The sequence below is a fragment of the Nipponia nippon genome, unplaced genomic scaffold, assembly GCF_047370975.1.
Source record: "Nipponia nippon isolate SJK-2023a ecotype South Korea unplaced genomic scaffold, ASM4737097v1 scaffold_1, whole genome shotgun sequence".
Classification (NCBI taxonomy): Eukaryota; Metazoa; Chordata; class Aves; order Pelecaniformes; family Threskiornithidae; genus Nipponia; species Nipponia nippon.
In genome coordinates, this window is record NW_028262290.1 from 14,642,908 (window position 1) to 14,665,250 (window position 22,343).

At 41.1% G+C, this 22,343-nt stretch overlaps 1 protein-coding gene across 4 annotated transcripts in view; it reads right to left on the reverse strand.

The window, feature by feature from the left end:
• Positions 1–2,890: 2,890 nt before the first annotated feature.
• DEPTOR (DEP domain containing MTOR interacting protein) overlaps positions 2,891–22,343 on the reverse strand; it is a 75,423-nt gene continuing 55,970 nt past the window's right edge. The window contains exon 10 of one of the 4 annotated variants that reach the window (XM_087747034.1): positions 2,891–4,055. In XM_087747034.1, the coding sequence (XP_087603160.1) occupies positions 3,927–4,055 (129 nt within the window). In that variant the 3' untranslated portion in view covers positions 2,891–3,926. Of the gene's footprint in view, positions 4,056–16,085; positions 16,149–16,266; positions 16,908–21,669; positions 21,930–22,343 lie in introns of those variants that run through there. The other 3 variants (XM_087747041.1, XM_087747049.1, XM_087747057.1) reach the window with 3 other exon arrangements.

Here is a 22,343-nt window from a genome sequence, read left to right on the forward strand (position 1 = left end):
CTAGTTCTAATTATACACTGGGAAGAAAATACTCATAATTGCAACAATTGATTTCTCAGTCTGTCTTGCATTAGGCAAGCATTTTTGCAAACCATATTGCCTCAGTTTTTCCTGTCTCTAAAATTAGAATAATTCTTATTTAGCAAAATTAACATTAAAAATTAGTATTTAATTCCCGATGTTATCTGAAATTATTAGAGCATTACCCCATAATCTGATCATTCTGTCTCCACCCACAGGGAAAAGGAAACCTCCGTGCATCATAGCTGTCAGCGCAGATGAAGAAATAAGTCAGTCACTCCTGCTTCTTCTTCCTAATCCTGAGACTACTCTCTTCGGCTACATCTATGTCAGTACATCAGATCAGCACAGGCACCGTTCTCTGGTCCTAAGGCCAAGTGGCACAAGACAGCCTGCACCCCTATGCCCGAATTCTAGCCTCATGTTATTCTCTGAACTACACTTGGGCAATTTTCTCAGAGGTCGAGACCATGCTAAGGGGACACGCTGACCATTAAACCAGCAACTGTGGGACAGTGTTTGACACATCCCTAGCACTCTGTAGTTATTAGTGAGGATATAGCCAGAAAAGGAAGAAAATATTGAGCCAAACATTCCTCCTGCATGACTTTTTCCTCCCAAACCCCTTCCTGAAGCTAATCTCATAGAAGAGGGTAGTAGGACAGACCCACTGGTATTGCAGATGCTGCTATGACACCACTATGTCTTTTTGATGCTGACAATTTTATTTTCAGCTTCTATAGAGACCTGAAATGCAGACAATCAAATTCTGATAGACTTGGAATGGATTATTGCATTATTTCATGAGTGAAATGCCTTCCACGGGACTAGCTGTGGAACCAGTTGGGTTCAATAGTATACACGTGGTATCTGTCCTTGATAAAAGTAATCAAAATTATGTATCATGTAGGAAATATGACAGAAGGAAAATAGGAGAAATATGGCATTGAATTAATACTCCAATTAGCTTAACTGCTACTTGAATTTAATTAACTATTATATTGCTTGAAGATATTCTATAAATGACTTGCAAATGTACATATGCAGAGGAGTGGCACTAATCTGTGTTATTAAGGCATAAAGATGTATTAGAGGATCTCACAAGATCTATAGTAACCAAAAATGTGATCACGTAAGAGAGTAAGTCTTACAAAAATGCCTGTCTTTTTAATGAAGTTATTACTGCTGATGCCAGGGTTTTTTTCATTTCTTGCTTCAGTCCACACTGTGATATTCATGCATCTCTTGAAATGCCTCACTTCTGTGAATAATCTTACATTTCCCCCAGTACTTTGCAGGAAGCAAGGTGCTCTATTACATTCAAAATTCTGTGCCCTCTGAAGTGCAGGAGAGTTTGACACTGGCTCCTATGGGATGTCTGGAGGGTATGCATCACTACGTGCAGACAAACTGCAATTTAATTGGAAATGATACATTTCATAGCTTAATTGTTAACTTTGCATCCTTTTTTTCAAAATACAAAATTTCACTGCAGACATAATTTGAATACCTTTGTCACATTGAAGAGGGAAAGAATTAATTAAATTCTGGATTGCCAATCAAGTTGAGAACACAATATGGAAATCCCCATTAAACAGCAGGCAAGTAATGGTGCTCAAATTGTGATAGAGACTAATATATCTTGCAAATGAAAATGCCATCTCCAATCTGTAACATAATGATATGCACAGATTTCTCCCTGCCCCCATCCCCACTCTTTTTGCTCAAGTCTAAAGTGCACTCTGTAATGCATTATTAAGCTAAATTCTGACCCAGTTTCTTAATTATCTGTAAGCTACGGGGAACTTGTAGCAGAATATTAACTAAGGCAAGAGATGTAAGACAGAAGAATCCACGATGGCACTAGAGAGAATCATTAGCATTTTGCTAAGAAAATCCTTCACATTTTAATATTTAACCTAGCCTAACATGTAGAATTTATATTTTAAAGCGGTACAAGCCAACCAAACCAGCAAAACAACCCAGGCAAAAAAAAAAGAAAAGAAAACAGAAATATTTGGGGAAGCGTTCCTGGATTCACAAAATCAAAAACCTGTAGCATACTGACACATTTCTGGGAAAACAGGATTTTTTCCAGCCGTTCTTACTGGATACCATTGACAGTTGTTGCAATCTCATATAACATCATGTGCTGAACTATTTATTTTAGATGGACTCTAGAATATAATCTGCTATGGGTTATATATGTGTACCAAAATTTTTGGGGGTACGATAGGGATAAACAACTGTCATACTAAATGACACTTTGGAAGAATCTTCCAAACACTTTGGTGCCTGGTTAGTATCAAGTTAGTGGTTGCAGTTTTATACATCCCTGCACTGCTCCACGCTAGTGGAATATGCAAAGTTTTCATGGTGAAAAATCAACTACAGATATACTATATCAGAAACAAAAAGCACATGGACTTCTACCTAAAAAGCTGCAGGCATATGTGATTTTGAAGACTTGCTGTATCTCTGATGTAAAAGTGTTCGAGGGAGTGAAAAACATACTGCAAGAGCAATGTATTTAGTGAGAACAATTTTTAATATAAAACATATTTCAAAATTATTTGAGGAAAAAACACTTTCCCCACCCTGTAATTGAAGGATTTGTGGTATGCTCACATAGAAAGTCAAGCTTTAATTGTAAAATTTAGACAGCAGAGAAAGTCTGCAATATATATTTATAATTTTGTGGACAAGGATGTATGTATTCAGTTCAAAGATCAAAGAAAACCCATGCAGTCCAATTACCATCAAGCTGAGGAGTCACCTAACTCAGCAGAATATGGCATTTGTATATACATTTTTAAAAAAGATGTTTCATGAATTTATCAACGAAGAAATCCTATTGTTTGAAAAAGAGTAAGAGTCAGTTAAATACAATGTTTTATTAGTAATAGTGTCAAATGCAACTCATGTGGCAAGTCTGTAGTTTGCAAAACATTTGATGATTGGAAAGTGCTAATAAGCTTAATGTACATTCAAGTACATTGCTTCAATTTGAAGTGTACTTTCTCTACTGGAGGATCTGGATGTATCATTGCTAATGCTAAAATACTGTGCATTTCCCACTTCAACCTGCCAAATATTCTTCTTCTAGGAATAAAGGTGTCCAAGATTTCTCCAAAGTGACAAACGACAAGACTAAGACACCTTTCCTTTACAGAAAAGGAAAAAAATCAAGATTTTATACTTGAGCACCTAAACCAGTGCATAGGCATCTAAACAAATTTTCAAAGGCCAGATTTTACGAAAGTACCGCATGCTTTTCCATTTGCATGTTCTTATATTTTTCTTTCTAGAATAATCCATGTATTCGGTCAAACCCAAACATTCATACCAGAACACTGTTTTTCATGCATTTGCAGTTCATTTGTGTTTGATTGCAATCAAGCCAGCATTTAGTCAGCTCTCCCTCGGCCCAAGGAGAGAGCAACTGCAGCAGCACATGCTCCTGGGACAAAGCTGGACACCAGGAGGATGTTTACCAACGTAAATATGTCATGCAAACCATCTGTGACATCCTGACCCCACAGTATTTGGTTCTTTCATCTCCTGAAGTGCTTTGATCCAGTGGTGGACTGTGAGGAAGTCTGCACGGCCTCTTAGGTAGGAAACCATTCTGACTGATGCAGACATGGCTGGACAGACAACCTAAAGGTCTTAACCTTGTCTCCGTCAGGCAAAGAAAAGTCCTTAGTGAAAATATGCTGGTATCTATTGTTCACTTCTTAGCATAATCACCAGTGCTATTATTGTTAAATGAAAGAGAGCCCCCCTCCCCTAAAAGCAAAATCATCTATTTGGACACAGCAACGTTCTGCCTCCTTGTGTCATGCCGCTCCAACTGTCATCAATATTTCCCTCCTAAAAATGTCCAGTAAGAGTTTTTTTCCTTCTCAGGACTCTATTTCTTCCATCACTTCCATTACAATCGTTCGAGGGCCGGTCAGGATGAGGTTGCTCACTGTCCTGTAATCCACATGGAGAACGTTGAGGCCATTGACAGACACGACAAATTGGCAAACCTGAGGAGAAAGGCAAGCAGAGAAAGTTACGCATTAGACTTTTTTTGGTAAGGTTATTTACACAGATGTACTATCAACTCCTGGGCATGCAAAACCTCCAGAACTCTTCATACCATCTCATTCAGCACTCTTAAGAAAAACACATTTCTTAGAATTAATCCGGTAAGTTAATTTTCCATAATTTTTTTTGAAATATCACTTCAACTTTCAAATCTGTGGAAATATGAAGTCCTACATCAATAATTTTTCTCATAACAATGACATTTCTCTTATAACAATGATATTTTCTGATATCAGTGGTGCTTTGCAAATAACATGGGACAAGACAGCTCCGGCCATTGCAAAAAGTCTGTTATCCTTAGTCAGTCTTAAACACTTCCATAGAAACCATTTTAGACAGCTCTTGGTAGTCACAGTAAAAATACACATCATGTTTCCCGGCTCAGGGCAATGTCTGGATGATGACTTCACTAGATTCAGTGCCAGAACCTCCACTGGTACAACATGAACCCAAAGGATCCAAATTCTAGGAAATAATATCATGGAAGTTGAAGTCAGTACTAGGACAGATAAAAACGTCACTGCCATTTCCAGGAGATACTCCTACACAGATTGAGGGTTTTTTTTACTTTTCATGTGAACAGTTTTTGGTTTTCTTCAGCAAGTATGGCTCATTAATTAATTTCAAATATGCTACTATTTTGTTTTTAAAAGCCATAACAAATTCGAAGTCTTGTATCATCAGAGGCCATTTTCTGTCCAAAAAGTCTTGATGGAAATATTCTGACTAACGCCACTGCATATCTTAAAAGAGTTAACCAGAGAAAAAGTCACATCAACATTGTGAAAAACTGACGAGGGAAAGAAATATAACAATACTGATTCCTCAAAAACATTAAGCCTTCTCTGTATCTAATCATAATATTACAGTATTTGGTAAAAAGGCCAAAAATGTGTAGTGTCTAGATCTGTGCTTTTAATGATAAAAGTATGGAGCCTAAAGCAACAATAATATCATCCTGATGTTTCAGTGAAAACAATACATTCACCAGAAGGCTGTCTTACTCATAAGTGATCTTGAGTCTGTATGAAAGAAGCTAGGAAGTGAGTATCACTAGAAATTTTCACGCTTCATTTTATATTTTTACCTTTCCTATTTAGGCAGAAACACAACACAGAAATGTATGCAGAAGAGGTGGGAAACAGCTCTGGTGTCTTCCACTGCTAGCTCTAAAACAGATTTTCTCACAAGCCAAGTCATTTAACTTTTGTGCATCAGCTACCTTCCTTCTCAAGTAAAACGTGTGGTGAAACTCAATTCATATTTGTGCAAAATGTACAGACTGTAGCTATCGATGTTCCATTTAAGGAAAGCAAAGAGGAAGCAAAGCCAATCCAAAAATGTAACATTTCGTCAAAAATGCAACCGATGGTTTTAATCTTTGCTCCTTAGAGCCTCTGCGCAGAAACAGCGGCAGCAGCAGCCCCTGAAGGGAGGGCAGACCCCTCTCTTGCACCTTACCGCTTCAAACTCCTCTGCACAGCTGAAGATCCTGGACATCAGCCTTACCAGTAGCTTAAACGATCACCAAAGTATGGCAATCAGCAATACCACTTAGCCAACTTCCATAGCAGTACGGATGTATCTTTCCTATACATTCATATGCTATATTTCAGCTGCAAGTAGCATTAGGAAAACAGCTCAGCTTTTACATGCAGACAAAACCTTCTGAATTTTAAGGATTTTGGTTGAAAAGGTAACCCATCATCCTCTGCAGTGTGCTTTGATTAGTATTTAAAAGGCAGGTCTATTTAGTTTAAAATGCAGATTTTTGCAGTATCTATAGGTCTCTCAACTCCCAGTGGTATTTCCTAATGCTTTCTATGGCTTTCCAAGATTGTATCAAGTTTTACTGAATTATAGCTCTGGCTCCAGAATAATATTTGGGTTGATTTAAAACAGACCTGCAGAAATAACATTGTCTCTTCTGGCTTAATGCAATTTTTGGAAGTTGAATGGCTGACCCTTGTTTTACTGCTGCATATTCTCAGACCTCTTGAGTTACTGGAATCCCAGTGCATGGGACTCGTGTTTGGCCAGGGATAGGCATGCAAGTGTGTGATGGATAAATCTGCATGCTGGATCACATCAGGGGCATTCAGGGGCCTCCGGGGAACGTCCCTGGCAGAAGAACAGACTTTCCAGAGCGGCCAGCCACTCGTACCAGGGCTGCAATGGTGTAAATGCGGATGGCACAGGCACCGCAGCAGTGAACAGCAATCTGGATGCCAAAGAGTGAATTTCTTACGCAAAAGACAAGAGTTGACACGTCTGCGTTCTCGATCTGTTTGTTTTAATGTATGCCCTTGGCAGTGTTATTAATCAGCAATGCGTACAGGCTGAGAGCAGTCCCCTGTGTGCCGGCCTTTGCACTGGATCCAAATGGCTTATTAGTTTCACCATTTCCAGTGGGTAGGATTAGATGCAAAAAGTCCACCCGAGCCAGATGAGAAGAGAAATGTAGAGAGGAGAACAAGGCACAGAATGGAGTACTTCTGTCCTAAAATTACATGAAAAGACCTGTGAGGAACAGGATATGATAATAAAGAGCCAGTCACCCTGGGGGCAGAAAGCTTTCTCCATGGCCATTGCTTGGCCAGTGCCCCCAAGGGCTGAGTCTCTGCAAATTCCAGACCCGGCTCCCTCAGGGATAAAGAAATGTGGAGCCATTCACTGCGTCCTCCAGTCGTGATGAGGGGAGAGAGGTTTTCACAGTCCTGGGCCCTTCAGTGCGCTGAGTGCCCTCAACTCACCCTGTTTTGCTCTCCCCAGCCCAGTTTTCCATCCAGAGCAGCGTCCAGGAAGGGGAAACGAAACGCAGCACTGCTTCATGCAGTTTGGCCATCATCAACCCTGCCCCAAACAAGCCAACATCGTGCGTTGCTCTCTTGGTGGAGTTAGTTACAAAAGGAGTGAGAGCAAATGAGTAGCCACAAACCAGCCCTGACTGAGTGCATCAACCCACATGTTATTATTTCAGGAATTTTGCTTAAGGAGACTGGTTTACAAAATCCTGACAATTTAATGTTACATTTATAAAAACACATTTCAAAAAGCTGTAAGTGCTCAGCTCATAGATACAGCTGTTAAGGGCTTTGTAACTATAAACATGTAAAATTTCTCTGTTGGTTTCCACGCATCAGTAACTATAATAGATAATAAACTAAAGTTAAAAGAGCCTCAAAGAGCCTTTTATTGCTCATTTCCTCATAGCTCTCCAAGGAGCTTCACAGGAGATAAGCATCCATTTTTATCCCTCAGACTTCAAGAAATGACAATGCCCAGAATAAATTCCAACCATTTTGTTGGTCAGGATGTGGCGATCTAAAAACCACAGAAACAATAACAGTTAAATAAAGTAACGCTGAAATGAAAAGACTCCCTTAATTAATTTCAAATATTTAAATGTTACTGTAATAAACATTTATTGTTAAGTAGTTTAATTTCCCACCCTAGCATACAGCAGCTCACAGAAGCAGGGATAGCAGAAAAGGCACCTCCGTCTTTCTGCGGGCTTTCACTGGCACATACAGAAGATTTAACCAAATCCAGGTGTTCCCAGGAAAAGGAAAACTTCAACTTTGGACTTATATTTGAACAGAAAGGATCTGGGAACCTATCGCTTAAAGAAGTTAGCAAAGATTTGTCATGCCATGTAGCATCAAACTGAAGATGGCGAGAAGAGGAATTATAATTACTTACCATAAGGTTTAATGGCCAATATCAGGATTGTGCTGTTCTTGGAGCTGTACAACCCTTCCTCCCCCTCACTGGTTATTGCTCTTTCCTCTACGGCAAGCTTTCGCTGCCAGCCCTGCCTTGGTCTTGCCAAGCTGCCCTGGAGGTGTACATCCACACACCCGGATTTTCCTGCCAGGAGAACTGGCCGCCGGCCAAGCCAAAGCCCCGCTCCCTCGCAGGGGGCTGCCTGCACCGGGGCCGGGCGGCTGAGCGCGTGCCGATCGGGAGCTGCGGTGAGGATGACTGCAGGATGCTTGCGAGGGATGTCAGAGACCGGCTGCAGGCATGGGCGTGGAATTGCACAACTGCCTTAAAGCCAATTATTGAATAAAAATATTGCATATCTGTCACTAATTCTTACTTAGCATTCTGCCTCAGGATGACCTTAATGTTTATGAATGCTGCAGGAATAATATTTGAGCATAGGCAGTTAGCCTGGATCCTCAGATATTCAGACGCTTTTTGCACTGTAGGCTTTAGTCACTTGTCCTTGTGGAGCCAGGTCTTGCTTCTCGGACTTTTTTCAATTTAATATATATAAAAAAAATCCTTTAAAAATTTCCTTTCTTTTTCTAGGCACACTTTTTAGAAGGGTGCTGTGAAAGATCACAAAGAGCTGGAAATTCCCACGGCAGAATTTGGCTTAAGTGATGATTGCAAAGTTCTTTGAGACAGCCCTAAAAAAGCATTTAAATTTACAGATGCAGTGAGCGCAACCATTCACCATTGCTCACAAAGCAAGTAAAACAGCTACGCAGAGTCAACAGATAATGTATTTCAAAACAGTAGAGTAAGACCATGATTACCCAGTCACTTTATTTTGGCATACATTTTAAAAAAAGCGTGAGATGAAGAGGAACACAAATGCCGGCACCAGCATGCAGGAGGCAGCGTGGCTGGGGTGGCTGCAGGCCTGCCCTTCTCCACAGCAGCAAACGCGTGCGCCCCATCTCAGTGGGTTAAGGCTCTAATTCTCAATGGATTTATCATTCACATTTCGGTGTCAGGATCAGTGTCTGGAATCTACTCTGCTTTTTTTTTTTTTTGCTAACTTCTCTTTAAGAAAGAGAGTATAAACACTATTACAAATACAGATTGAATAGGTACCAAAGAAGTCAATGCTGCCAAACACAATGTAGGCTTGAAATTCTTGAATACGAAGCTAGATTATGCAATGACACATTAAAGATAGTGGCAAAAATACTGTTTTTCAGCAGTACTGATATTTTACCCAGCTACCTGAGCAGTAATGCGACCATTCAGGGTCTAAGACTGCAAAGCACAAAGTCTCTACCAGTACACTTGAGTTTTCTCCTCCAACAGCACCAAGGTCAACCAAACGTCAAGGTTTTCACAGGCTGTTTGACACTGATAGCTGCTCTGGCATCAGCTGTTAGTGTAAGAAGATGCTGAAAACATTGCCACCAATTCATTTCCATTGAAGGTGCGAATATTACTGTGCATGTGGCAACTGCATGAAGGAAAATCTTACAAAGCAATGGAGAGAGAGAGTGAAATCCACCCTTACACTCATCTTTTGCTGCGGAGCAGCCAGGATTTCACCCCTGGACTCTGCACAGATCTGAAACAGATTTCTAGCAGCTGGCAGCTCAAACCAGGGCCACATCCTGCTGCAAAGCAGATCCCTTTGAAACCAAGGGACTTCAAAAGTTATCAGCACATCGCACAGAAACACGCAGTTGTCGGGAGAGCTGTGTGCAAATCAGGGCTGGCTCAATCATCCACCATGAGACAGACTGCATTTAACCCTTTGCTCTGTTAGTAATTTGTACATCGGATAATTTAGGACACGCTCTCTTGACTATTATTTCTTCTTATCATCTGATGTGATGCCAAAGTCACACAGATAATTTTTACTTTAAGACAAGCCATTCTCAAAATACATGGAAAAATGTATTGGTTTCTTTTTGGTCTTTTTTTTAAAACCTTATTAGCATCAAATAGAAAGGATGAATTCAGGCAAATGTAGGAGTTATTTTCAACCCTGGAAAGTTCTTCTGCAATTTTCCTAAGAACTAAAATAAAAGCTTCTAAGTATAACTTCTTTCAGAGCTGTCTAAAGAAAAGTGTATTTTGACAATTTTACAGAATAAAAATGATACCAGAATTGACAATATAACTATTTCAAAAAGAAAAGAATAGTCCAATGTTAGTGGTTTTGCTTTTCTTCTTGCTAATGACAATTAAAATGAAATCCATTACAGAAGCAGCCTGCTTACATTTCTGTTACAATAATTATAAATAAATGCTTTTTTTATGTCCTACTAATCCTACAGGGACAAGGATCAGCTGGCCAGTTTGAGTAGCTCAAGCTTATAATCATTTCATTATGGTATTCTGAAACTCACTGCGATCTTCTGGAGGAAAGGTTCTTCACATGTGGTTAGCAAAACCATCTATTTTTTTATGTGTAATCTGCATGAGAGACCTGTGAGATCCTCATTTCTATTCAATATCAGGCCATGCTGTCAGTAAGAACCCTTCCTTACAGGTGCTCATGCGAATTGGGGCTGAAGGATTAACATTTTGCAATTGCCAGTGACCTGGAGATGTCTGAAGCAGAACACCCAAAAAATCAAGCTCTTCTATAGATACTTTTTAGAACTCTGGGCCAGTTCTAAGATAGAAAACTTACTGGTTGATTCCTGTGGTATGGCCACAGCTCTCACCTGTGAAGGTTACTGAACTGCTGAAACTGAGAAGGAGAAAGCAAAGCAAAAAAAGGAAAGATATTCTTTGCCATCACTTGTTTAAAAAGGCGATATATCTGCTTTGGCTTTTCTTGTCTTGCTGACAGATTTCAGCAAAATTTGGAGAAGGCTCAGGTGCTACAAGAACGTAACATCTGAAACACAGCCTTCCAGCCTTCAGCAAGGAGGAAGGGGACAGCCAAGCTTCCAGCATTTTAAAAGAAGAGTTATGCTTCCAATGGGATTTCCCCCACACACATTCCCCTTGCTCCTCTGGGGATGCTGGGAACGCGGCTCCCATTCCCGCCTCCCGAGCACCGCTGTGCTCTCAAGCAAACAGATGGAAATCAAGGCATCATTAAGTCTAATTGAAATATGAAATATGAAGGACTTGAGAAATGAGTGAAAGTAAACCCTTACTCCTATCTAAGACTGTTACTGTGTCACAGAGGAACAAAAAATTACGCTGTTTCTGCTTTTTATTGCAGTTACCATTTAAAAAGGAGCTATTTACAAGCGGGTAACCACACAGGTTTGCCCTGCTGGTTGTTAGATCTCCTGAATAAATCTTCCGAGCTCATTACCACATCATCACCTTCTGCCTCACACACCACGCCACGGGTTTGTACACAAAACCCTCAGTGACAACACCAGGGAACGAGGTTTCCCTCTCCTTAGGGTGCAAAGAACGAATCTTACTTTTCAAAAAGAAAGGTGGGAAAAAGGTTTGTTTATTAAAAGCTGGAGCAGTAACCTGATCTGGGACCCCACAACCCTCTCTGCCGGCAGAAAGGGATACGCTCAGCCTGAATTGCCAAGGACTCTGTGGATCCAGACATCAAACCGCTTCCAAAGGGGAGGAGGGTTCGTCGCAGGGCTTGGTGCCTGCACTCCCAAGAGCTGCTCCTGTCCCTTTGCACTGGCTCTGGGGAGCAATGCGCCAAAGCCAGGCACCGCTCCCTTTTCATCTTGTGCCAGCAAAAATAAATAAATGAAAGGACTTGTCTCCAGGCAAAATAAGTTCCCTGATGTGCCTGACATGCTTGGAGGAAGAAGGGAATAGATACGTATCTGGTTGGAGGCAAAGAGGGAGATGAAAAGGAGGTGAAGATAGGATCAACCTTTCTGGCAGCACCTTACACTGAGATCAGTAAACTGCAGCTTAAGTTTTCAGATAACTTAAAGTCCCAGTGAAATCAATGGCAAGATGGATGTTAGGGTAGAAGGAACAAGTGCAGAGAAATCTGAGGCGAGAGAACAACACTTGGTGGAGGAAAGAGGGCACAGGGCTCGACTTCTTCTTTTAGACCCTTACACTCACAACCTGCACTTACGCTGATACAGGGGCTCTTCTGCTTTAATAGGTAACCCATAGCCATAAAGCAGAGGAATCCTCGTGCTCAGCAAAGAGCCCAGGCCACAGAGATGCTGATCGTGCTGCCACAGAAGAGCCTAAGACACAAGACTAACCTTCTAAATAAAAGCAAACACAGGCAGCACTGAAGTATTTGCTCCCACTCTGCTAAGCTTTACATTGTCACGCTGGAATGAGGAAAAGAGATGAAAATCAGAGGTCCTAAAAGTTATGTTTCTAGTTAGATTTTTTTTTTTTTTTTTTAAAGAATTCATGCAATCTTGCTAGGATTAGTAAATCAAAGCTGGAATCTAACAATTCAAAACCTACTGCATGTCACCGGAAGGTTAAAAAATCATGCAATGTCCTTTTCTACATAATTGAGGTTACTGGATGAAACAGAATAAATTGCAGCTGTGCGTTCAGCTCTGTAAATACCTCTAGCAAATGTGTAACTGGCTGTAGAGTGGGTGGTGTGGGAGTAGGCAAGTATCCAGGTCTTGCATAAACACAGGATTTTCTCTCTAGAGGGATGCATTTCTTGTTCAATGTTTACACCGGTGTTAAGCTGGCTCGCTGTCCCATCAGCGGGCTAGAAGCTGCGTCCCAGCAGAGCACGGTACGATGCATACCAGAGAAAACCAACTCCATTTACAGAATTACAAATGTAAGTGTGTAATTCTGGCTCTCCATCTTGATCTGTGGCTGTGGTCTGGTACGCGGTTGGTTTGCCTGAGCAAGGCTTCATTACATACTTTCATTGCATACATTTGTTACATACTTTTTTTTTTTTTTTTTTTTAAAAGGAGCTGAATTTTTTATAGTATTCCAAACTCACGGGTCTCTAACTGAAAAAAAACCAGAAATTAAAGAACATAATATAAAAACTACATAATATAAAAAATCAATAAATACATGTAATGAAATAAAATATATCTTATAATGTAATAAGTCACATAATATAAAATAAAGTCATATATTCTCAAAGGGCCTCATCATTGATTCAGATAGTCTCCCCCTCCCTCCCCACTGATGAGAATCAATGGGAATTTCAGTCTCTCTTTTTCACCAGGAATAGAATGAAACCATTGCTGCGCAAACCCCACAAACAGAGTGGACAAATTAGAGGGGGAGAAGAGCTGACCTAATAGCCATGAGAACAAGTCTTCTTTTGGGGTGGGCGGCTTTCGGTCTGCACGCAAGTCTCGGCTCTGCAGCGGCAGAGTTTCCCCAGCGGATTGACTGAGCAGCCAGACAAATGCTGATACAGCAACCGGGAAATACTCACGTAGGTAAATTAAAGCTATCTGTAGATACCTGGAGGGTAATAACAGTAAGGACCTAATACCCTGAAATGCAAAATAACAGTAAGGACCTAATACCCTGAAATGCAAACCTTCCATAAATAGGGAATAGGGAAATATAGGTCACTGCTTTTCATGGCCCTAATTGGGAATTGGTGTGTAAAATGACTGACTTAATCTGAGTCCCAGTGAGAAATACCCACAGGTAAAGCCGAGCTGGGCTGGGCCATGTCAGGAAAGCAAACCAGTGACTGCATGCTTAACTTTATAAGCACTTTTATTGTATACTGCAATTTGATACCTACTACAAAATGAAAATGTTAAATAACTCGAATGGCTAAAGGTGGCTCTGGGTGAAACACTGCATCAGTAGCAGACAGAACATGGGAGTCTTCACTTAAAAATAACTTCTTTTTATGCTTGGGTTGGCCTTTCAGTGTTCTTTTTTTTTTCTGGTATATCTATACCTAAACTAGAGTTGCTAAAAGAAAAACACACATAATGAATAAAGAACTTAAAAACTATATATCACTTTACTTACAAGGTCAAATATAAACTAACTAAATGCAGTTTGTTTAGGGCCCATATTAGTTAAAAATAGTGCCCAAACCAGCCCAAACAAGGGCGTTACAAGGGCAGTCAGATCCATGCAGGGCACCCTCAGCACCCTCCGTTACCAAGACCGTAATGAGCAGGAATGGTCTGCGCCATTTGAGACAAACAGCTGCTCTCTGTTTGCACAGACAAAAGTGCAATTGTTTTTCCATGTGTTTGAGTAGCCAAACAGAGCCTTGGCTTTAATGCAACATGTTTGCCGAATCATTCACTTATATCATGAAAGGAAGCCAGCTTGTGTCTTGAGCAGCAACAAGAAAAGACAGGGAGAAGTGCGGGGAAGGGTCTGTAAGGTAGGCAGCCGGGGAGCAGCAGCATCCCCGAAGCGCTCGGGGCAGAGACCCGCGATAGCCACGATGCTGTAAACCCAACAGCATCTGAGGAACCCTTCAAGGCTTCAAGTGAAATGGATACTGCAACTAAACCTAATAATACAAAATGTTTTTCATCCTCAATTGAGAGTAAAAGCAATTCAAAATGCCAGCATTTTGCTGTACTGGCCTCTAATTTTATGCCTTTTTTATAGACACTTAGGATATTCTTTTTAAGGTTTCAGCCATTCTGCAGCAATCCAGCAGTGGGATAAGTTTTTCAGATTACAGTCCTCTCTTTAGAGAGTCTGGACTACCTAAGAGTGACCTGCAATAGCCTAAGAAAGCTCAAGCAAGGGTAAGGTCCCAGCTGTTCTGGCTGGCACTAAATCTCGCCGTTCAATGGGCTATAGACCATGCTGGAATTTGGAAGCTGTATCAAAACACAAGCACAGCCCTGTTTTACAGTGCAGCTGAAACCAAGACTGCTTTCTCTCTTTCTGAATGGCTACAGCTGTAAGACTTCAGAAACAATCAAGAAAACACTTTCATAAATGCAGGGTGTTCGGATATCTGGATTATCCTGCCATAAAACACCACTTACCCAAAAAGGATTTTTAAACCTACTTTTTATTAAAATAATGTGACTAAATTTAAAAAAACACACTGATGTCCAAGTACAAGCCTGCAGACAATTTTTTTTTCTGATTTGTATTTGCTGTTGATGAGAAGGAGCCAATGTACAGACACAAGCACAGTAGGTCACTTGTTGCCCAACAGCATTTTAGGTGATGGGCCTACAAACAAGTTCAATTCTAATGTCAACTACACTGCTGTAAATGCAGAAGAAAGAGCTCTGAGGTATTATGAAACTTTCTGCATTTGCATAAGGTTTCAGTTGTTGTAAAGAAAAAAAAAAAGCCATTTTATTGCCCAGTAAAACTCTCTCTGTTAAAAGAGTCTTTAGAAAAAATCACACAGAGTTACTGGACATGTAGTACTGTTCTGCAGGCCAAAATTCAGGTTTAGGATAAGCAAGTAAAACCTTGCTAAACCTGTGTCCTATAAGTTTAGGGGGGAAAAAAAGGAAGTTCACTATTAAAGGTGAAATTTATGCTCAAAAAGCTAAACCTACTCCTTTTATATTTTACACAGGAATTCCTGCTACCTTAATTCCTTTTTCCATAGTGACTAACATGGGTCCTGTTGTTCAAAAACAGGACTGAAAATCATAAAAAGATTTTTTCTCTGTTGTATTTTGTGTGTGTAGTTTGCGGTTTACACCCTGCTGGAGTGATGTTTGAGCATTGCGCTGCCCATCTGCACGGGAATGGGTCTTTCCCATATTTTCTATCCTTCAGGGGGGTGACTCTTTACACGCAGAGTTTTGATTTCTTTGTCATATAACAGTCCCTGATAGCCACAGCAAACACCTAGTCTCTAGTCCAATATAAAGCTGGCTGATTTTTTTAGGTGATTTTATGTCCACTGACTCAGAAGAACAGAAGCCCACGGTCCATCGAAGCGAGTGCAGTCCTGCAACCCGTCTCCTTGGTGGTGACTGTGCACTCAGAGACATCTGCACAAGGGTGGAGTTCACTTAACCATCCAAAACAACTTCAACAGAAGTACTGGGGCCTCGGAAGAGATGCCTTCAAAACAAACTGATCCTTAAACAGTTCTGTGGGGAAAGAAGCAAGGCAAACCAAGGAAACAAGCAGAGAAATGGAGACCCACCAAAAAAAGTAGGAATGTAGGATGAAATTTTGACATGTCTGAAGACCAATAGAGCTTTATCATGGCTTTAAAAGAACCAGAATGTCATACTTAGAGTCTAATGGCTTGTTAGTGGAAAACAGAGCAAAACAGAGGAGAATTTTGGTAAAGACTAGCAGAGACTGGAATACAGTGGCATTGGAAGTAGAAAGCCTCTACTCACCCCCAACAGTTACAACCTGGGCAGGGATGTCAGGGTGGTATGTCGCAAAGAAAGTATCTGGAGTTGATGCAAACACAAATTCCTCGTCAGGAGGAGGAGGGTGGCTTAGCAAGAGAACAGTTGTACAGACTGAATTTTGAATCTCAGCAGAGCCTGTGCCAACATAACATTGCTGCGCAGGAGTCGGTAGGTCCAGCCTGTAAATTTGAATCTACGTGTTGCTCTGAGAATGGGAAACCGAAACCATACACTGTGAACCACAGCCCCAGGAAACACAAGGAAACTTTACAAACCTGGAGTTTTATTAATTTGTACTGGTATGAAAATGGATCTACTCATCAAAATTTTTTATTATGTCAGATTTGTTGGCATTTTCCATCTGTCTAATCCCACAGTACTTTACAAGAATATCTATGTATTCTGGTACGAAAACAGTCAGCATAGTTGCACAGAGTCTGTGACAGGGTAAAGAAGAGAATCCAAATCCAAATTGTCTTCCATGTGGCCACCACGGGGCAGGTTCCACCAGCAGGCCAGTGGTACAGTGTCTCTAAGATAGTCTCCTGTCACCCAGAGAGGTCCAACAATGACAGGGCTTCCACCACGGAAGAGGAATAAAGCAGACTGAGTAGCTGGTGCAGCAAAGGGGCAGAAGAGATTTGCAGCTCATCCAGTGCTGCACTGGGATTCCCAATGACGAAAGGGAAAGGGGGACTGCTGAGAAAACATTTCATGATTTCCATCAACCTAGAGACACTGTGCTAATGCAAAGGATGATCAAGGCCATAAGGACTCTGTTGTTGCACTAGTAGTATTCTGTAATGAAAGCAAAGGAGTGATTTGCCAAACTTTGTCTCCTTTTGGCAACCAAAGTTTTGGCAGTGACACACAATGCCCCTCCCAAAATCATGTTTTCCTTCAGTAAGAAAAGTCCCTAGTTGGTGAGAGAGCTGAATTCACAAAACTCTCAGACAAGAGGAGATGGGTGTGATGGAGCCTGCTGCCCAGCACTCACAGAACTATGTTACTATCATAATTTCGATGGCAATAATCCCAGTATAGTTAGACTACCAGGGTTTTAGTGTAGGTCCAACCTACTGAAAAGTGGTAACAGGACTCACTGTAAAAAAAATGGGAACTACTCATTGAGGTTAATTAAACACACCCACTGGAAACTTTGGGACAGTTACAGAGGCATCACCACAGCTCACCAGCAAATTCCTTGAGCAAATGATGACCACAGACCAAAAAGAGGAGGCAGGTACAGAGTAGAAACACCCAGGCACAGATTCATGCATTGATCGGGAAAATACGGTGACTGCTATACATGCTGTTAAACAGTTGTCAAGGACAACCAGCCACTAATCCATTTTTCATGTCAATGGCAGAAATTAGTATTTTCACATTCACAAATATTTGATCTCTTCCAACTTCTATTGAATCATCATGCTACTGACTAACACAGCTGCCTTACTAATTTTTTCTTCAGTCTTTTAGAAAGATTTCTACTACTAAAGATCAAATGAAAAAAAAATAGCATCCACACTGTTGACCATTATGTTCTTACTATGCTCTTAACACGTCCTAATGTGACAACCACTCTTCTTGAGCATGACTTACGAGATGTTCAAGGCTAACAGCTACTCTTCTCAGCTCACTCTCTCCAATCTCTGTGATGGGTAGCAGCACATAAAATCTGAGGTTCTGGTTACAGCTGCATAAAGTGAAAGACAGAGCTACAACTTGTTTGAATTTTCTTTGGTTTTGCAAAACCAGAGTTGATTTTATGGTAAAATATCAAATCTGATTTATTAAAATTAGATTTCTCTAATGCCATAGGTGCTTGAAAACAGCTTCCACATTTCTATGGGGGAGAATGGACCTTTATGTTATAGTTTATAATTAAATACTATCAGAAAATGAGGCACTCATTTACGGAGACATGCTTGAAACTTATATATCCATCTATATTCAAGCCCTACAGTAGCAGCATTCATCGCACACAGTGCTATGCGCATTTAGCTCTGCTGCTTCTCTATTTATGGACAAGCTATGAAAGCACTGTGTCAGCAACTTTTTTTGAGTGTTCACATTACCAAATACACTCATTCTGAATTCATTCTAATGTAATTATCAAATTCAGCAGCGAGCTGATAACACAGCTAAAGGAAAATACCAACCTGCCTCAGTGTTTTCATGCTGTAATTGAAAACAGATGGTAACTCGTGTAATTTATGCTTTTCTACAATCACTAACATGTTGGTATAAGATAAGAATTCTAAGACTGAATTGCATCTGCTTCAACAACACCATATGCTAGTGTACAGTATAAATATTTATCCAAACCTACTCCATCTTCTCATTTAAAGCTCAGTCACATGAGATAGTGAAAGTACCCTTCAGATACCTTCAATTAGCACTGAAGCATCACCCCAGTGCATTGAAAGGTTAGAGTCCCAGCACCAAACACTGAGGGATCTTCCCTTTCCTAAGCTTCATGGAGAGGCTTAAGTGGAGGCATGTTCGTTGTGCCTTATTTATACAACATAAATCCCAGTCTTCAAGCTCTCACTAGGCTGCCTTTAGGAGTTAATAAGTTTCTTACTAACAATGTCCAAGCTTCTCTACTTTTCCCACTATCCTGTAAAACACTGGAGATTGGCCACAGCCATAAATGGGATATTTTTTCTTGGGGGAATAATTTTTTTTTAAGATTTTTAGACTGGTTTATCTTGCTTGTCAAACAGTTAAGCAATCACCAGTTTTGAGGTCAGACTGGCAAGGACCATGGAGTGGGTTTTGCGTTTCTCTGCAGCATGGGGTACGTTCAACCTCCTGAGAATTTCACAGTTCAAATTTCTTCCTGTTGCAGGAATCGAAGGCATTGGCAATTCCTCTGGTATCACACGCTTTTGGGTTAGTTTTCTCCCCACCTGACACCTTATAATGCATAGCTTTCAGTCCTTTATGTTACAAGCCTGTAATATTTTGTGACTGTGGCAGTATTTGGACTCTGTGGACTAATCAGATAGTACCAATGTTCCTTGATTGCAGGGAGACTGGGCTTGATGGCCTCGATGGACCTGGCAGCAATCTGCACAAAACAGTGGCTGCTCAGTTACACTTGAGATTTGGCTCTTATTCTGCTAGTGAAATCACTTGAGAACACGGACCTGAAATAATCATTTGTGAATGCAGAAGACGATGGCACAGGCAGAAAATTTATGAGGCTGACCTCCTCCCTGCACCAGCTTTTAAAGATCAGAAGGAGAGCAGAACCTCAATGAAGTGATCCTGGCTGTGTACCGTAATCCCTAAGCAGCGCTCAAAACAGAAGGGGTTGGTACCAGTGACCATATGTGGTCCCCCAAACTCCCTGCTACTAACTGAAATGAAGAAGAACTAGAATAGGGTAGAAAAGCTTTAGTGGCCACTGGCAATTTGTACGATACAAAGGCCTTAGGTGTAACAGCTATAAATACTAATTTGCTCATAATCAGTTTAAAAAGACAGATACTCTTTAGCATTCTGCAAGGGTTAGAGCTGGGCACTGATTTCTCCAGCCAAAAGGAAGAACAGATAATCAGCAAAATGAGTGATTAATTTGTCTCTTTCACAAGCCTCACACTAAGCTAGGTCTGCTCGTTTTGTCTCACTCTGCTGCAGTGATGTCATACTAAATAAGACCGCGTGATGTATAATTTAAGTCACTAGTTTGAAGTCAAGTTGTGTAACTTTTCAAAGAATACTTGTACCCTAAAAACAGAAATTAACTTACAGAATAAAACACTGAAAAAAGGGGGGGAAAGAGTTTTCCTAACAACTGGCAATATTTAGCAGTGTCAAATGCAGAGACCTGAATTTTGCAGCCAGTCAATACTGAATATTAAAGCTACCTGCTACCTAAATCAAAATCCTGCTGTTCCTGTCTTCCACTGCTGACGACAGCAGACAGCAAAACAGAGCTGCAAATAACTTACAAGTATGCATTGCAACACTGACTCCTTTCATAGCCTCGCGTCGCCTTCAGTTCCCACTTGTTAATGTGCTTACAGCAACCACGCTCTTCACAATGCTGTCACAGACAACCGCACTTCAACAAACCAGGTCTAAAAATACTTTAATAAAGCTAATTGACAAGATAGTATTAAATTATTTGCTCAGCTTCATACTTGAAACCTCGGATTGTAAATGATAATCCTATTTACCAGGCCCAGAAGAGGTACCAAGAATGAAAGCCAAAACCATTACACCCTCTCAGACCTCTTTGGCAGACCATGCTAGTAGGGATCTTCTCAGAATTAAATTGTCTGAAAACTCCTCCAGAAGAGGATGTCCCTGGAGGTGTTTAAAGAACGGATAGATACGGTGCTTGAAGATATGGTATAGATGGACTTGGCAGTGATAGGTTGACGGTTGGACTCAATGATCTTAAGGGTCTTTTCCAACCTTGATGATTCTATGATTCTATAATGAGATGGCAAGTGCTGCCATGCAGAGGTAGAATCATAGAATCATATAGGTTGGAAAAGACCCTTAAGATCATCGAGTCCAACCGTTAACCTATCACTGCCAAGTCCACCACTAAACCATGTCCTCGAGCACCACGTCTATCCGTCCTTTAAATACCTCCAGGGATGGAGACTCAACCACTTCCCTGGGCAGCCTGTTCCAATGCTTGACCACCCTCTTGGTGAAGAAGTTTTTCCTAATATCCAACATAAACCTCTCCTGGCACAACTTGAAGCCGCTTCCTCTTGTCTTATCACTTGCTACTAGGGAGAAGAGACCGACCCCCACCTCGCTACAACCTCCTTTCAGGTAGTTGTAGAGAGCAATAAGGTCTCCCCTCAGCCTCCTCTTCTCCAGACTAAACAACCCCAGTTCCCTCAGCCGCTCCCCATAAGACTTGTGCTCCAGACCCTTCACCAGCTTCATTGCCCTTCTCTGGACACGCTCCAGCACCTCCATGTCCTTCTTGTAGTGAGGGGCCCAAAACTGAACACAGTATTTGAGGTGCGGCCTCTTCAATGCTGAGTACAGGAGGATGATCACTTCCCTAGTCCTGCTGGCCAGGCTATTCCTGATACAAACCAGGATGCCATTGGCCCTGTGCATACGGGTGACGGAGACCCCTGCATCCCAGCACCCAGAGCCGTGCCCACCACGCAGCTGCTGTGTGTGGTCAGAGTTCCATCCCAAGCTCATTGAGATTTCTACCGAGACTCCCAGTTCACAGCGCTTTGGAGCAGGCCAGGAACCCAGCCAAGGTCAGACTGAAAGCAAGACACCACAAAGTCCTTCAGGTACATTGAGCCTGTAATGTTTACTGCTTTATATAATCCACGGTAGAGTTTTAAGTGCACAAAGTGAGGTCCTACAATGAGATTGTAGGCAGCAGTCCTCTCTCAATAATTTGTCCAGCGTAATGCAAAGACAGGAATATAGTGCTCTCCAAGAGAGATAAATGCAAAATCACAAGCTTTACAAATAAAGACACTTCCAAAAACGATTACACTGGATACATCTCCTTAGGAGGAAAAACCCTGCTGCTACTGCCAAGAACTTTTCTACAAACTGCAATGCCAAGTCTTGGCTCTTCTTCAAATTCTTGCCCTTTTCATCATAGCCAACTTTCCTTGTTAGCACTTCTTTGGTGTAGTGCTCAGAGCAACACTGGCAGACAAAAGCCTCTTGCACCAGCCCACCAGAAGTTACTGTGCCCAATAGTCTATTTTCAAAGTGCCGCAGCTTCCACACAGGGGAAGGTTTATTTTCAAGGAGCTGTCATCTAAAGCCTGCCATACGAGTCCTTTAAATTTGCCAGATTGAAGAGTTCTGTAAACAGATGGATTAAGTGACATAGATTTTTTAAAATTTCAAATACTGCACTACAATTTACATACCTATTGCCATGGGAACACCTCAACAAACCCCCTTATTTTCAAAGAAAACTGGCATTTCTTCACCAGAGGCTAAAGGTATTCAGTGTTTCTGAAAACGGAGTGCCAATTTTGATGTCTAAACAGGGACTCCACTAATATATGGCCATAATGTTTTATGTGCAATTCTGCTCTGAAAAGCAATTTTATATAAAGATAGCACCTTTGCAAATAAACAGATCTGTCCTTTGTGCAATTTCAGTGCAATATATCCCAGTTTTATTGTGTAAAATACTGCTTGCTCCCCTCAGGACAGTGGACTATTTTACATTCTTATGTCTTGAATGGTTCAGGTAAACCTCTGTAACCC